This window comes from Caretta caretta, chromosome 12, assembly GCF_965140235.1.
Source record: "Caretta caretta isolate rCarCar2 chromosome 12, rCarCar1.hap1, whole genome shotgun sequence".
Classification (NCBI taxonomy): Eukaryota; Metazoa; Chordata; order Testudines; family Cheloniidae; genus Caretta; species Caretta caretta.
Window position 1 is genome coordinate 16,959,141 of NC_134217.1, and position 15,202 is coordinate 16,974,342.

Below are 15,202 nucleotides of genomic sequence, written 5' to 3' on the forward strand. Positions count from 1 at the left end.
TTAACATCCTCTTGAGCGATTAGTAGACTAGAAAGAATGTTATATGATGTGACTAGGCTATGAAGTTTTCAGTGTTGTTGTAGCTACGTTTGACCCAGGAAGACACACACAAGATGGGTGAGGTAATATCTTTTATTGGACCAACTTCTGTTGGTGAAATAGACAAGCTTTCAAGTTCCACGGAACTCTTCTTCAGGCGACCTCCAGCTTCAGGTGAGGCTTAAAAGCTTTTCTCTTTCACCTACCGAAGATGGTTCAATAAAACATATTACCTCACCCACCTTGTCTCTATCTAGGCTGTGAAGGGTAGTCAGCACAGACGGTTTATTTTGCCTCTCTTACAGCTCATATAGAAATCTTCTCACTAGTTAAAGGCTAATTGTTGAGGTTCCAGAACAGTCATGCTGGAGAATCGATCTAAGCATTGATGCAGCAGAGAGCCTCCAAGTGCGTAGACACAGGGACTGTGTACAATGTTTAAGAAAATCTTTATTATAGTCACTTTAAAAATGAATGTTTCATATTTTCTGATGCCTGTGAAATCCTACTAAGATGAGTTCTGGGGACTCAACAGCAAACTCAGAATTGGCAAGTAGACTATAGAAATTAACAATTTAAGAGGGGCAGGGGGAGAAGTTTGTATTTATTTCAATTTGCTCTCTGGCATTCTCCCCCAGCCTGGATAGGAGTGAAAACTGGCATTTATTCCCATGGCTTGTACAATTTCCATTTTCTCTATGCAGGTCACCCTTAATATATCCAACTTGGAAAATCCTGCACCGATTCAGAAAAGCCCAATATCTGACTTCATTCCTGACATACTGGAGGAATTTTTGAGTCTCATTTACACCACAGAATTATTTAAGTTAAGTCAGTTTGCATGAATGATGCTACATATCTAGGATTTTTAAAAAACGCTAAAGGTTAATCAAAGATAAATCTTCCTGTACTATAGTTGGATTAGAATAATTTGTTGGTCTAAACTAGGGTCTAAATCAAACAGTGAAAAGACTGAATTTGAGTTGTGATCAGATGATATACAGCAGTTCTACCTTCTTTGGAATGAGGTTGTTCATGAGTGCTGCATGAACCTCAGCAGAGAGGCAAAGGGGTGACATGGGCTGCCCACTGCCCTCATCGTAGGAATTCTCCATAAACAGATCACTCTCATCACTGCTGGAGAGTTCTTCCCATTCGTCATCAGAGGGATCTGAGAATAGAACATAGATTTAAAAATGAAATCTGAAGTCACGCACAAACTAGACAACCCAACTCCTGAATTATCTAGTGTGCAAACTAGTGTCTGATGCCCAGCTTAACTCTAGAAAAATTTTACATGATAGTCTCTAGGAACTAGTGCTCTAGTACATTTCAAGCCTACAGCCTTGTGCAAGACACTTTAAACCAATATCATATGAATTATTTTAATAAAAGGCTGATGTTTAGGTTAAGCTTATTCAATTTATCAAGTACTACAGGATGGAACAGAATGCTGAGTTTGGTATATTTTTATTCATTCCAAGACTGCATCTGTAGAGGGCAAGGAATATATTTACATATATACATATATAACAATATATTTATATATTTCCTCATTACAGATGATTCCCAGTCAAACCCACTTGCAGCCCCACCTGATGACTCCTGCTCCCTGCCTTATGCCCCCTTGAAAGGAAGCCAGGACCTGGGGTGTGGAGTCTGTCTCATGCCTGGTAAGCAGGGTATGTCTGAATTCAGTACACTGGCTGAAGTTCGGAAATCAAAATATCTTAGTCCCTAAGCAACCTGAAAATTAAATGAACACCTGTCTCTGGATTCCTCTTAATTCCTACAGACCTTATTTCCGTCTAATCATGGACTGGATAGTACTGTAGTAATGCAAGGGGTTTGTATTTTATACTGAGTAAACAAACAGCAGCATATGCAGCTACCCACAAGAGATTTTCTAATTAAATGAGGAAATCTTATGAATTACTGTTCATTAGATGAGATATTCAGTTTAAAAAGACCTTCATTTATTAGGTGCAGATTTTCTCACATGGTAGAAATTACCAAAGGGAATATATGGTGTTAGTAGGGTTTTCATCAGAACCAGCAAGATTTACTTAAGAAGTTATCACCTAAATGTGGGTAGCTTGGGGATCAAATTTACGTTATGGTCAGGAGCAGTAGTATGAGAGATTAAAAGTTTCAGCTACTTATTTTAATATTCATGTTGAAGACTCCTCAGTTATTTGATTATTTTATTAACTGTCAAAAGAATGACTAATAAACTAGTATTGAAAAAAAGAGACAGACTAACTGCTGAAGTCAAAACAGAAAAAAAAAAATTCCTCCCTCCCCCTTTTAAAAGTAAAGCAGCCTGTTTTCAAAAGAAGCTTCATGTACATAGAGCCCTGTGAAATACTTGCACAAACCACATTGTGTGCATATAATTCCTATTATCAGCACAGTACAAAGCTGCCTCTCCTCCCACTTTTGAAGTTGCATTCCACAAGTCTAGGATGCAAAGACACTAAAGGACAAATGGAACAAAACAAAAGAGAATAAGAAAGCCAACGCAAGATGAAGAAGATAGCTCCATAACAAGAATGTGATTGCACAGCAGAAGATCCATCTACTGTAACAAACTGAGGCTCCAATCCTGCAAGTGGATCCAGGTGCTCATGGAATCCTATTCACGGTCCAGGATTCTGCTCAAGAGCCACCTTCCTGCACACTCCGTACAGATCCAAATGTAGGATCAAAGCCTTAATAGCACTGAATGTCCTGGGACATAAAGAACTGGGTGGGGTGGGGTGGGGTGGGGAGGAGAGGAGAGGAGAGTAGCAGGGGGGGGGAAGAGGTTTTTGTAAGTTATTCTTAAAGAGCCATTATCAACCTGAAAACCACACTTCCAGCTGAAAATGTTGTACCTACTATTCCTGCAAATAACCATTAAGTTTACTAGAACAAAAAATTAATGAAAAAAAATCTATTTTTTTCCAATGTACTAGGTATATTTGCACAGAAGTTCATGCATAAATCAGTTTCTCTTTTGTTGGTGGTTAGTATCATCACTTTCATGCATTGCTCTAGGGGGAGTTTATCCACATATTCTTCCCCAAGAAGAGTGTTTATCAGTAACAGCAGCAAACCTAAAACTGAAGAGGTGGATCTATGCACATAAAGGAAGGGGATGGGAGGAGAGGTGGGCTTGAGTAAGTTTAGTGGTGTTGCTCTCAGGCTTGCCCAGGAAACTCTCATAAGCAAAACAAGGGATTAGAAAAGCCTTTGTTATTTATTTATCCCCATCCAAATTAAATAAAAATGAAAGTCAAGATGTACTATTTAAAAAAGACTATCAGACAGTTAATTTTTGAAATTACTTTCATGAACTTCAAGCTGACATTTTTAAATAGTTGCAAGACAACTGGGAAAGTTCTTAATATCCGCAAAATAAAAACGTCTGGTGCACAGATTAACAAAAACAGAGATAGAGTTATTGTAATTATTTAAAATCTAAAGAAAGCAACTGAGATGCTCAACTGCAGCTGCTATAGCAAGTCCTATAGCAATAATGGAGATAAAAAATAGAATATTATATATAAACCATGATTTAAAAACAAACTAATGATTCTCTCGCATTGCTGCAGTCATAAGAAAAACTAAGAGATTCTTCACACAGAAGGTCCAAAGAATAAACGATGCACATTTCAATGGTGTTGTCCCATTTCTTTTAAAACCAACCATTGATGATTTTATCATTTAGTGAGTAAACAAAAGAGTTGCTGCTCCAGAGCCATAAAAAGACATTTGCTACATTACTCTTTAAAACATTTCCCCCCCCCTTTTTTTTTAAATTTAGAAGTATCAATGGTATCGGGTTCAAATTTCCCTCTTTGACGGTGGGCCTGGATAGCAACACCACAAAAAGCTGAAACCTGAGCTGCAGTGCACCCAGCCCCTAACTGAAGACGGAATATCTGTTGAGTCTTTGGCCCTGCCTGCACTTGAAAGCCTGGCAAAACTTTCTTATTGTAGATGCAGTTATCCCAGCAAAAGCTGATACAGTTTTCCTGTGTTCAGCCAGCAAAATAAGCTACAGCAGAAAAGCACTTTTTTGCCAATATAACTGCAGAAACTAGGGCATCTGACAGCACAGCTATGTCACGGCAAAAACAAACAAAAAACACACCCCTAATCAACAGAGCTAAGTCTGGTGAAACTTAAGTGGAAACCTGGCTTCAGATTGCGTACAATTTTGCTGAAGGACTCCAACAAAGAGGGAAGTTTGAAACTGATACACCTCAAATCTGCAATGTCAAACACATAGAAAAAAGGATTAGAAATTAGTATCTTGAGATTCTTTATGTACAGTAAGGGGCATTAAAGGATGCAAATCCATGGTTTGTTCACTTTTAAGAATGGGAGATTAGCAGGTCAAGTTAGATAAGATCCCAGTCCAACTAAATTTGCCATGTTACTAAAAATGGAAGCCTTGGTAACAATGAAAAAGCGGCCTACATACCTTCACTGCAGCACATATTAACAATGATTTCCAGGGCTGTCTGCTGAGCCATCAGTAAGGCTGTCACTTGTTTCAGCTCCCACTTATCAGCCTATAGAAAACAAACAAACTTAATTTTGGAGGATAGCACTCTAATTTTAAAGCAGCTAGACTGTCAACCAAAACAGATAAAATATGATAATTGTGAATAGGTGTCACATAAAAAACTAACAGAAAAGAGAATATCAAATGTTCTACTAATACTGCTGTGTGCCAAACTGCAGAAATTGTTTAGTATTTCGTTCTGCAGACTAATAGAACCTCTATCTAATAGACACAGATCACAAGTGAGATTAGTAGGGAATATTGTTCTAAGGACAATAGGTCTCGCTGGACGGGTATGAGATCTCTGCTTCAAAAACACTACCAGACTCGGAGGTGTGTGAGCTCTTAATTGCCTACCTCTGATAAATTGGCAGTAAAAACAAAAACAAAAACAACTCATTCAGCATTGCATTAGCCTTGATCAAGTCCACTTCAGTATCTATGCCACTTGTCATCCTGAAAGGTCTAATCTCATCAAAACCTGCCAAAATCTCAGAATTGTTCTGTTTTCCCCCTTTTCAATATGTCCAAATTCTTATAATTTGTAAAAAAGAATTATAGGTGTGACTGGTACCACTGTCTACTAAGGTTGCCCGGCACTTCCCATTAATTCAGTTACTTCATAAACTTTAACCATTTGGGCTGAAATTTGACAGGCTGGGTGTCTGCTTCAGGCTGAATTTATTTTAAAAAATTTCAGCCATAATGACTCAGTGGTTTCTGAGAAGGAGGCTACTGTTTTGCCCTTGTTAAATTCTGGCAATCTTTCACCTGAAAAGGTCTAGCACCCCCATGCTTTGGAGCAGGGACCTGAAACTTGCCAAAGGTTGGGCTTTGTGTCAGGCATATGCCTTTTGCTGTCCCAATGAAAAACTGCCCAAATTTGGTCTAATTGTAAGGCCCTTTTGTAAACTGCAGGGATTAAAAAAAAAAATCATAGCAGAATCATGGGTAAGTGTTGGAATTTCACAAGACAGGCACAAATGCCAAGGCTCCCTTTGCCTCCCACTCCATGGGGAGGCTGTGGCTGCATGATGGGGGTTAGCATGATGGTCCTATGTCAAAGGGGGGGCGGGTAGAGGAAGGGGGGGAAGCCACACGCTAGCCCCAGCAGCCACTGCTACTTCCTGTCTGGGTGGCCAGCTGGCAGAGAAAAGGAGATAGCACTGATACCATTCTGGTAGCTCTGTCTATAATTAAGGATGAACCTTCCATTATAGGATCCCATTTTCAGTTGCTTATAACTTTGCCAAACTTTAACAGATCAGGATGAAATTCTCTATGCCAGGAGTGTGTGGCTGAATTTTTTGGGAAAGTTTCACCCTTCTGCGAATGAGTTACAGGAAATTGAGATTGACAGTTAACCAAAGACTATCAGAAGCATAACACTGCCCTAAGCGCTATGTCAGCCACAATCTGCCACACTTACTGGAAGTAGATCTGAAATGTCATTGTCTCTTTTGATTTTTCCTTTGGGTGGTTCTTCCATTTCATCATCTTCATTCAATACAGAGTTGTCTATTATATCACCCACATTTTCCTCAGTTTCTGCCTCTGCAGTGAGTTTTAATCTTTGTGTTTCAGCTTCCTTCATGTGAATAACTGTTTCACCAGCATCCACCACTAGTGATTCTGAGAAAATCTTCAGGATAGCATTTATTGTGCTTGCCTGGCTACTGGATGGAATGGTGTCCTTTATATTCCAGACAGAGCCTAAACATGGGAGAGTGAGAATGTCAAAACCTTTAAGCTACATGGTGCACGGCCTTCTTGTAGCCATTGCAAAACCAGAGCTTGTGCTAACTATAGTACTCAGTATCTATGCCACATCTTTCATCAAGAATCTCAAAGTATTTTTCAAACACAGATATAGATCCCCATCTTATAAAAGGAGAATCTAAGGCACATAAAAGTTTCCCCATGATCAGAGGTTTCATGGTATGGCTGAAAACAGAACCCATGCCCCCCGATTTCCAATCCCTTGCATAAAGTGATAAACAACTGCCTCCTTCAGAAAGACATGAGTCCCTTATGAACTGAAATTTTAGGAGTTTCCTATAGACTTGTGCCTTTCTGTTCAGTTCTTCAAGTGTCAACCTATATCGAACATTCAAGGCCCAAAACCTTAAGCTGGGGCAAACCTCATCTCATGAAAATGGACAAAATATTTCCATAGGGCAATCCTGGTGACACGTTTCCTGATTTATATAGCAGATCTTCAGGACACTGAATGAGTTTAATTTTGAGCTATTCATGGTCTTAAAAGGACGAAGGGAGAGATTTTCTTTCCCATTACATTGCTTGATTTTATTATTCGTCAGACCTATAAACAGTCAAAAAATAAAAAGAAATTAAATAAAACCCTCCCTGTCCAAGCACAGGTACTGAGTGCTTTAGATAGGAGAATTCTAGTTAACTGTACTTCAGTGTCAGAAATCATCATGAATTAAGCATCTTAACTGGAAGGTGTAACACAAGATGGTGAAGCTGAAGGCAAAGCATCCAATGGCCCAGGCACTTTATATTGGGCTTTAAAAACCATGTTTGAAAACAGATTTTCAAAGTCTGTTTCAACACTCTTCCAGCTAAACCAATTTCAGACAAGTCTTGATTGGCCAGCCTGGACAGGCCAAACTGGTGTAAAACTGCTTTCAAAATCTCTGTTACAGTATAATAGGTTGGCCTCACACAGAGTGGCCAGATAAATCATGTTAGAAATGGTTTAAATGTTGTTCTTGCTAAAGCAAAGTTCAAAATCTATTTCCAAATGCTTGAAAGCCCAGTGTAGATAAGGTCAAGAGCAACATAGTTTCTTTAATATTTATTACTGCCTTATTTCCTTAGTAAGAACTAATGACTGAGTAACACCAAACCAAATTGGAACTGAAGTCACAATCAAGAGACAGTGCCTTTAGGCATGATTCAGATATTGGCTATCTTACGCTACGTGGCTGTGAAAAATGACATGAAACCCCAGGCTCCCTGACAAAGGCATAACAGTGGCAGGAATAGATTTGAGAACAATCTACCCAGCTCTTGCTTCTAAGCTGGCACTTTGGCAACAACATAATTTGTTGCTATTACTTTGGCATGATGGAGAACTAAAACCTCTGCCTCTCCCATCCCACTTTACCTTCTATACAGCATATTCAAATATAAAAGTTAGGGTCCAGTTGATCATACCTGCCAACAATGTCCTTAAAAGGATATGCTCCATGGTACTGTCTTGGGACAACATTATGGATTCCAATACTTGGTGCGCAGAAGCATTGAAAGAAGAAAGCAGCTCTGGGTTATCTTCTGTCACTGCCTGCAAGCAATGTGCTGTAGTGACAAAAACCAACCAAACAAAAATGTCATGTTTTCAGATCGCTAACTGGATAGACACTATCATCATGAAAGCTGTTCAATTTCACAAGTGTGGGATAAAAGTAGTTTACGGTACTACACTGCCCCAACAATAACCGTTTTTCAACTAAAAAAGGGTTTTCTTCTCCTTTTATGTTGCATGAAAGATACGCACAAATAGGTGAAAGCAATGTTGGAGCTCAGTCTTGCAAACCCTTTTGGGCATGAATAACTTTACCCAGAGAACAGTCCCACTGAATTCAGTTACTCACATGAAGTATGTGGATCAAGCCCTGACTGACTGTACAAGAGAAACAGTGGAAATGTTTTGAAGTACTTGTAACAATATTAGTTAGAGCAAACATTTTCAGAGAGAAGTGTAATTTTTCAATTGATGGTGCCCCCTTGCATTACAAACTCATCCCTAAAAAATCTAAATTAGTTTATTTTTCTCCAGAAAATCTTCACTCCAAAAGGGGAATGGTGTATTGTCATGCTTGAGCGAGAGGGAAAACAAGCATACAAGATGTCAAACTCCAAAGTGTAATTTTTAGAAGAAGGCTTTCTGAAGTTCTTATTTTCAGTTGTGAATCTATAGGATCATTAATATGACCATATAATACAGTGTATTGAAAGGCTAGGTATATATTCGTAGCTCAAAACACTACATGATGATCACTACCCTTTTCACCACTTACCTACTGAGATAGCCAGATCTATATTTGTGGAAAATTTCTTCAAATATTGTAACACAACATCCAAGCACCCTTCTTTGTTAAATACAGATACTGCCGTACCATTGCACTCACTAAGAAAAACAAAGAATGATAAAACATTTTTCACTTTTAACAAAAGTCACTATAATAGAGCTCTAACAATTTATTCAAACATTTTAGTTTTGGAATTTATATTTTTATTAATTCATTTTAAAAAACTAACAGCTTCAGGACACATTTTCCACTTTGAAGGGTGGTTCTTTTCCATTCAGTAATAAGAAGTCATTGTTCCAGCACAGATAGTTGACATTCAGAAGTCTGTACTACTTTTCTAAAACCATCTGAAAGGTGCCTTTTACTTTAATTATCTTACTGATCTTATTTGTATGTATTTAAATTAACTCACTTATTTCACTTAGAACTAAAATATTAAGACGGAACCATGACTTCTACAGATCAGAAACACCACAGAACCTAGCCAATGGCCAGGAAACTTGCGATAATTATTATTTGTCTAGTGCCCAAAATATGCTAAATGCTTTACAAAACATGGTCCCTGTCTCAAAGTCACTTACATTTGAAATAAGACACGACAAGTGACAAATGAATACAAGAAATCCAGTTCTATTGAGGGCAAGGGTTACACAACAAAAAGTTACGTGGCAGCACAGAGACTTGTGCATGCAGTTATTTTATAGTTGTGTGTGTGTGTTAGACACGAAGGCCCCAACCCTGCTGCTACTCCATGCTTGCAGATGCCTGGAGCCCCAATGAAGGCAGTAGGGCTTCATATGGTCTCAAGGTTCCACCCCCATGGAGCAGCTTACATGATGGAGTCTAAATGAACAACAAAAAACCATTCTAGGTTGAAATTCAGTTTGAACTCTTAGCCCAAGTCTTTGTCAGATTGTGTCACACCAATGTCTGCACTAGAGTTTCTATTAATATTGTTTCCGTTTCTCTTTGTGCAACCTATAATTTTCTTGATGTCAGCTACACAAATGGATGTAAATTAGTAATGGGACTAGTCACATGCTTAAATATGCTTAAGCACCCTTCCTGCATCAGAGCACTAGCGGGCACTGGGAACATCTGCAGAGGGAGGAGGAAGAAAAGAAATCCTCACTCTTTCCCCCGACATGGCCGCAGATTGGCTCCATGGCGAAGCCTAATAGCTAGAAAATCATGGCTCTTATGTATAGCATAACCGGCTGTGTTCCACTGCTACAAGGTCGTCCATCCCCACACAGAAGGTGGAAGGATCTGACTCAACAGAGGAGATGACTGCCTGAAACAAGTGGCGTTTCTCTTTATAATGTCAGATAGCAGGAGGGAGGGGGAAGCTATTTCTAGCACTGGTGGCATGATCAACCATTTTAATCTTCCCCTTGAGATTGCAGTACCTGGGGAAAGCACATGGTGGACAAATCTGTGTTGCGTATTGCTTCAGCTGCCTTTGATTTTAACATTGTGCTGAACTTAGTTCCCAGTCAGTGTTCCCTTTCTTTATACTGCAGATCTGCATAGGTCACTTTAAGGCTCATACCTCAGCACTTTCTTCACTATTCTGTTACTCTTCTGCAGCTTTCTCTCCATTACAGACACCCCAAAGGTTTACTAACCTCTATGTTCTATAGGTCTTAATTCTTTCCCCATTTCAATACTCCATATTTCTATCTAGACATTCTGCATTCTCCTTAATGTCCTCTCCCTGTAGATTCAGCACTCTTTACACTTTCATGTAGTGATCTCCAGGCGCTGATAGAATGGGCATAGGATATGCAGATCAGGAAGCTCCACTCTGCCCCTTCAGTGGAGAATGCAGAGCCCAGCAGCATACGGGCCATCCTAGGTTTCCATTCTGCGGCTTCGCTTTGAATTCTGGGGGACTCCCATTTATATAATCCATGATTTGGAGCATTCCAGAACTCAAGAGGCCTGAACTCAACAAAATCAATATAAAACTCCTATTGGCTCCACTGAGCGCATGATCAGGCCCACAGAGAGTAGTTTAATTGTAGCAAAACATTAGGCTCCAGCAGTAGGGACTCTGGTGGGGCCTACATTCCCCACTGAGGCTGGAACAGCACTGTAGTCTCCTGGTTGGCATATAATGGTCCCCTACTTCTCCATTACAGAATGGTCCTACAGGAATTTTGGGAGGTGCAGTCTTCAGTCTCCCATGAATTGCAGAAAGTCTTCACCTTCAAAGTGATTATGGTCTAGTAGTTGCACAAAAGCCAAAATCAGGATTTAGACTGAGTAGCTCTTGGAAGTCAGATTTCAGCACAGTCCTACCTGCTTGATTAATAATAATTTTAAAATAATAACTTTGTGGATCTTCACGATCTTTCACTTAAAAAACATGTTTTATGTTATTTGCCATTTATGGGGGAAAAGTATATAAATACATTTTTCAAGTTTGAAAAGAGATAACCATGTTAATATACAAACTACTTTCAGGAATGAAATGACCAGCTATTATTGCTTTTATCTTCACTGGGACATATCAGGTCAAACCATTTTTCAAAAGAACTAGATATATAAGAAAAGCATCTGTGTTAATATTAAAATGAAACTTACCATACATTCCATAACACATTAACAGCCTCATTGGCTATGTCTTCAACACAATTTTTCTTTGTATCTTGGCATTTCGTGGGAGAGACCTCGTTGGCCTCTAGTCCAGCACTGCACTGTAACCGAATAGGTAAAAAGGAATTGGAAAAGAACTGGACAAGAGAAAAAAAATTAAAAGCAGAGATCTCAGGACAGCTACTTAATGACAGAATTTACAGTTCATCTGCAACTCTTCATGGCAAACATCATATACTTCAGGGTCATATACGAATTCAACTATTCCTTTCTACAGAAAAGAAATTACACACCTTTACAAAATCACCTTTTACTATGTCTTGTCACACATCCCCTCGTTTTCAAAAGCACTTTCTTCTAGACAAATAAACTTGTTAAACTTTTGTCTGACTGCCACAAGAAAACACAATGGCAGATGCTTCTCACGAACACTGGAATGTCCATTAATGCTAATAATTAAACACTTTTACAGAATGTCGTCTACATATCTCACAGCACTTTACAAACATGGCTAATGTGGAGAACTGGGAAATATGTTGTTTTTTTATAAACGTAGTTTTCCCTTCTGTGTACTCACCTTGTCTGAAAGCGTATTTAAACCAAAAAGGATTGTTGAAGAAACCAGGCTGGAAAGGTAAAATAATACTCAAGGCTCAGAATCTAGGGTTCAAGAAACAGTATTCTCTTCAATGATTGCCCCTATGCTGAGGGAAGTTGTCAGGCTGACACGGAGACTTACTGGAAGTTAGGGGTCTGCAGCAACCATGCTGTAACTTGATGCCCAAAGAGAAGAGAGGGGCAGCAGGGCTAAGTCAGGTCTATCCGGGGCCTCAAAGGGAATGCCAAGTGTAGGTAAGAGAGTACATGTAGATCTCTGTTAATTTAAATCCACTTCTTTAAGAGCTGAGTACCCTTTGGCAAAACAAATATACTTTGTTTTCAAGAATCTGTTTCTGTATCACAGCATGTTATTCCTGTCCACAAACCCCCAAAGAAAACTCTTACAGGTGCCAAGCTATGGGCCTACTAATATGGTTGACAGCTAGCGGGTGTAAATCAGAGACCCAGTGGGAGAGTGGAGGATTGTGGGATCCCATCCCAAAGGGAAGGTAGAGACCTTCCAGTTAAAACGGATGCACTCAGTGGACTGGAAAAGGGTCTCAGAAGGGCAGTCTACACAGGGATTGACAGTTATCCACATTTTATAGATGGGGAAAGTTAGGCACAGAGGTTAAATAGCTTGTCCAAAACACAGTAAAGTCAGCGGATAGATGGAACCCAGGTCTTGACTCCCAGTCTTGGTCCTTATTCACTGGACCAAATGGAGACTATATAGTACAATTAGAGGTATTAGAAACACTTTATCTTACTGTGACTGGTACAACAACGTTGCCAACTGTAAATTCAATCATTAATTTGGATTAGAGCACTCACTGTGAACCTCAGTAGATGTGGCATGTAATGTCAAATTGTAAAGATCCTGCAATCAGATTTGCTTGCATGATTCACTCTCCCTATAGCTGTGTGGGGTCCCATTAACTTCAACGGATTTCTGTGTGGGCACAGGGATCTGTGCTAGCAGATCAGAGTGCAGAATCAGGTCCTTGCTTGGGATCTCTCTCTAGATTTGCATATCATTTTGGTAAACTCTCACAGAAATAAAAAGTGTTCTAGTTGTGTAATAATTTATGTGAAAAGGGATTAGGAGCAATTCCTTAGGGAGCTGAGACATTTGGGGATCATCCCAACCAGTAAGGGGCTTGGTCACTGCCTGCCTTCTGACCTTGGGGTGCCTTAATGCTCTGCTGTTATGGCTCAGATTTCAAACATAAGCTCCCTAGCTGCTTTTTATCCATTGCATACCAGGACTCTAATTTGCTCATTCTCCCCTTTCCTTCATTATTCCTCTTGACACAAAATAAACAAAAGAATATAACAACCTGTGAGCTTGTACTTTGTTCCCTCACTTTTGAATCCACTAGGGTTTGTTCAGCAAGTATTTGGAGAGCGAACCTCAGTTCACTGATACTGGAGTGCAACTCCTGTACCAACTACACTACTGTGACATGCTGGAGATCATCCAAATGAGTAAGGAGCTATGTCACCACCTGCTCTGTACCTTGGGGTGCCTTAAACGCTGTATGACTCAGAACCCTGATATCAGTAGCTAGCCCACCAAGCACAAGGTCTCACCCTGGCTTCCACCAGCTTAGTCACTCCTTGAGGGGTGACTCCAACAGCCCTTGGAGTCCTGAGTCTCCCCAAATCCATCCTCCCCAAGTTCGTAAATACCAGGCACCTGGACCATTCCCATGAAGGCATGAAACAGACCCACTAGTTATCAGTTTACTTTGGCGCACACACGCCATACAGTTTGTACAACAGATCTGCTTGGGGGTTTAAAAAAAAAACAAGTGGATTTAATAGAAAAACCCCAGATTCAAAGATGAAATAGTAAAGGAAAGCAAACATGGAACAAGTACAGTGAAGGGCTACTAGGATGATCTGAGGAATGGAAAACCTGTCTTATGAAAGAAGACTCAAGGAGCTTGGCTTGTTTAGCCTAACTAAAGAAGGCTGAGGGGAGGTATGATTGCTCTCTATAAATACATCAGAGGAATAAATACTGGAGAGGGAGAGGAATTATTTAAGCTCAGTACCAATGTGGACACAAGAACAAATAGATATAAACTGGCCATCGGGAAGTTTAGACTTGAAATTAGACAAAGGTTTCTAACCATCAGAGGAGTGAAGTTCTGGAATAGCCTTCCAAGGAAAGCAGTGGGGGCAAAAGACCTATCTGGCTTTAAGATTACACTCGATAAGTTTATGGAGGAGATGGTATGATGGGATAATATGATTTTGGCAATTAATTGATCTTTAAATATTCATGGTAAATAGGCCCAATGGCCTGTGATGGGATGTTAGATGGGGTGGGATCTGAGTTACAACAGAGAATTCTTTCCTGGGTATCTGGCTGGTGAATCTTGCCCATATGCTCAGGGTTCAGCTGATCGCCATATTTAAGGTCGGGAAGGAATTTTCCTAGAGGGCAGATTAGAAGAGGCCCTGTGGCGTTTTCGCCTTCCTCTGTAGCATGGGGCACGGGTCACTTGCTGGAGGATTCTCTGCTCCTTGAAGTCTTTAAACCATGATTTGAGGACTTCAATAGCTCAGACATAGGTGAGAGGTTTATCACAGGAGTGGGTGGGTGAGATTCTGTGGCCTGCATTGTGCAGGAGGTCAGACTAGATGATCATAATGGTCCCTTCTGACCTTAATATCTATGAATCTACAAACAAGTTACCCAGCAAACAAACAAAGATGCAGCCTCGCCCTTGGTCTAAGTCAGATACTTCCTTCAGTACAACTACGTCACTCAGAGGTGTGAAAAATCTACACCCCAAGTGACGTAGTTATACTGACCTTATCCTCCTGTGTAGACAGTGCTATGTCAGCAGGAGAGATTCTCCCACCAACATAGCTATTGCCTCTCATGGAGGTGAAGTTACTAAGCTGACGGGAGAGCTCTCTCTGATCGGTTTAGAGCATCTTCACCAGACTCACTGCAGCTGTGCCAATGTAAATTTGTAGCGCAGAAGTGCCCTTAGACTTTACACTTCCATCTTCAATGAAATCCCTTTTCTAATACAAGTTACCTATTGCCTTTGAACAGTTTCCTAGCATACACCCTAGATTTGGGGGGCATTAGCATCCACAGACTGCTTCCCATCTAAAGACGGTCCCTCGGTTGCCTTTCACTTCCAACCCCTTCCGTTTTAAAAGGGTTTGTAGGGTTTTCTTTTTCTTCAATCACTACAGATATTCAAAGTGGGAAAATACCCACTTGTCTCAATGACTTTCTATTAACTTTAATGGCCCATCTTTGTCTTCTCGTGGATTGTGCAATGGTTACTTGAGTCTGGCTTGGGAGGTGCCTCTCCCTGTC

The 15,202-nt window shown here is 40.1% G+C and overlaps 1 protein-coding gene across 3 annotated transcripts in view; it reads right to left on the reverse strand.

Annotated features, from left to right (window-relative positions):
- The window catches only part of HEATR3 (HEAT repeat containing 3), a 34,973-nt gene that overhangs the window by 12,382 nt on the left and 7,389 nt on the right, over positions 1 to 15,202 (reverse strand). For 2 of the 3 annotated variants that reach the window (XM_048816575.2, XM_048816578.2), the window contains exons 4-9: positions 11,242 to 11,390; positions 8,641 to 8,750; positions 7,778 to 7,918; positions 6,024 to 6,307; positions 4,511 to 4,601; positions 1,053 to 1,210 (exon numbers count right to left, since the gene is read on the reverse strand). In XM_048816575.2, the coding sequence (XP_048672532.1) occupies positions 1,053 to 1,210; positions 4,511 to 4,601; positions 6,024 to 6,307; positions 7,778 to 7,918; positions 8,641 to 8,750; positions 11,242 to 11,390 (933 nt within the window). The remainder of the gene's footprint in view (positions 1 to 1,052; positions 1,211 to 4,510; positions 4,602 to 6,023; positions 6,308 to 7,777; positions 7,919 to 8,640; positions 8,751 to 11,241; positions 11,391 to 15,202) is intronic. The other variant, XM_048816576.2, reaches the window with a different exon arrangement.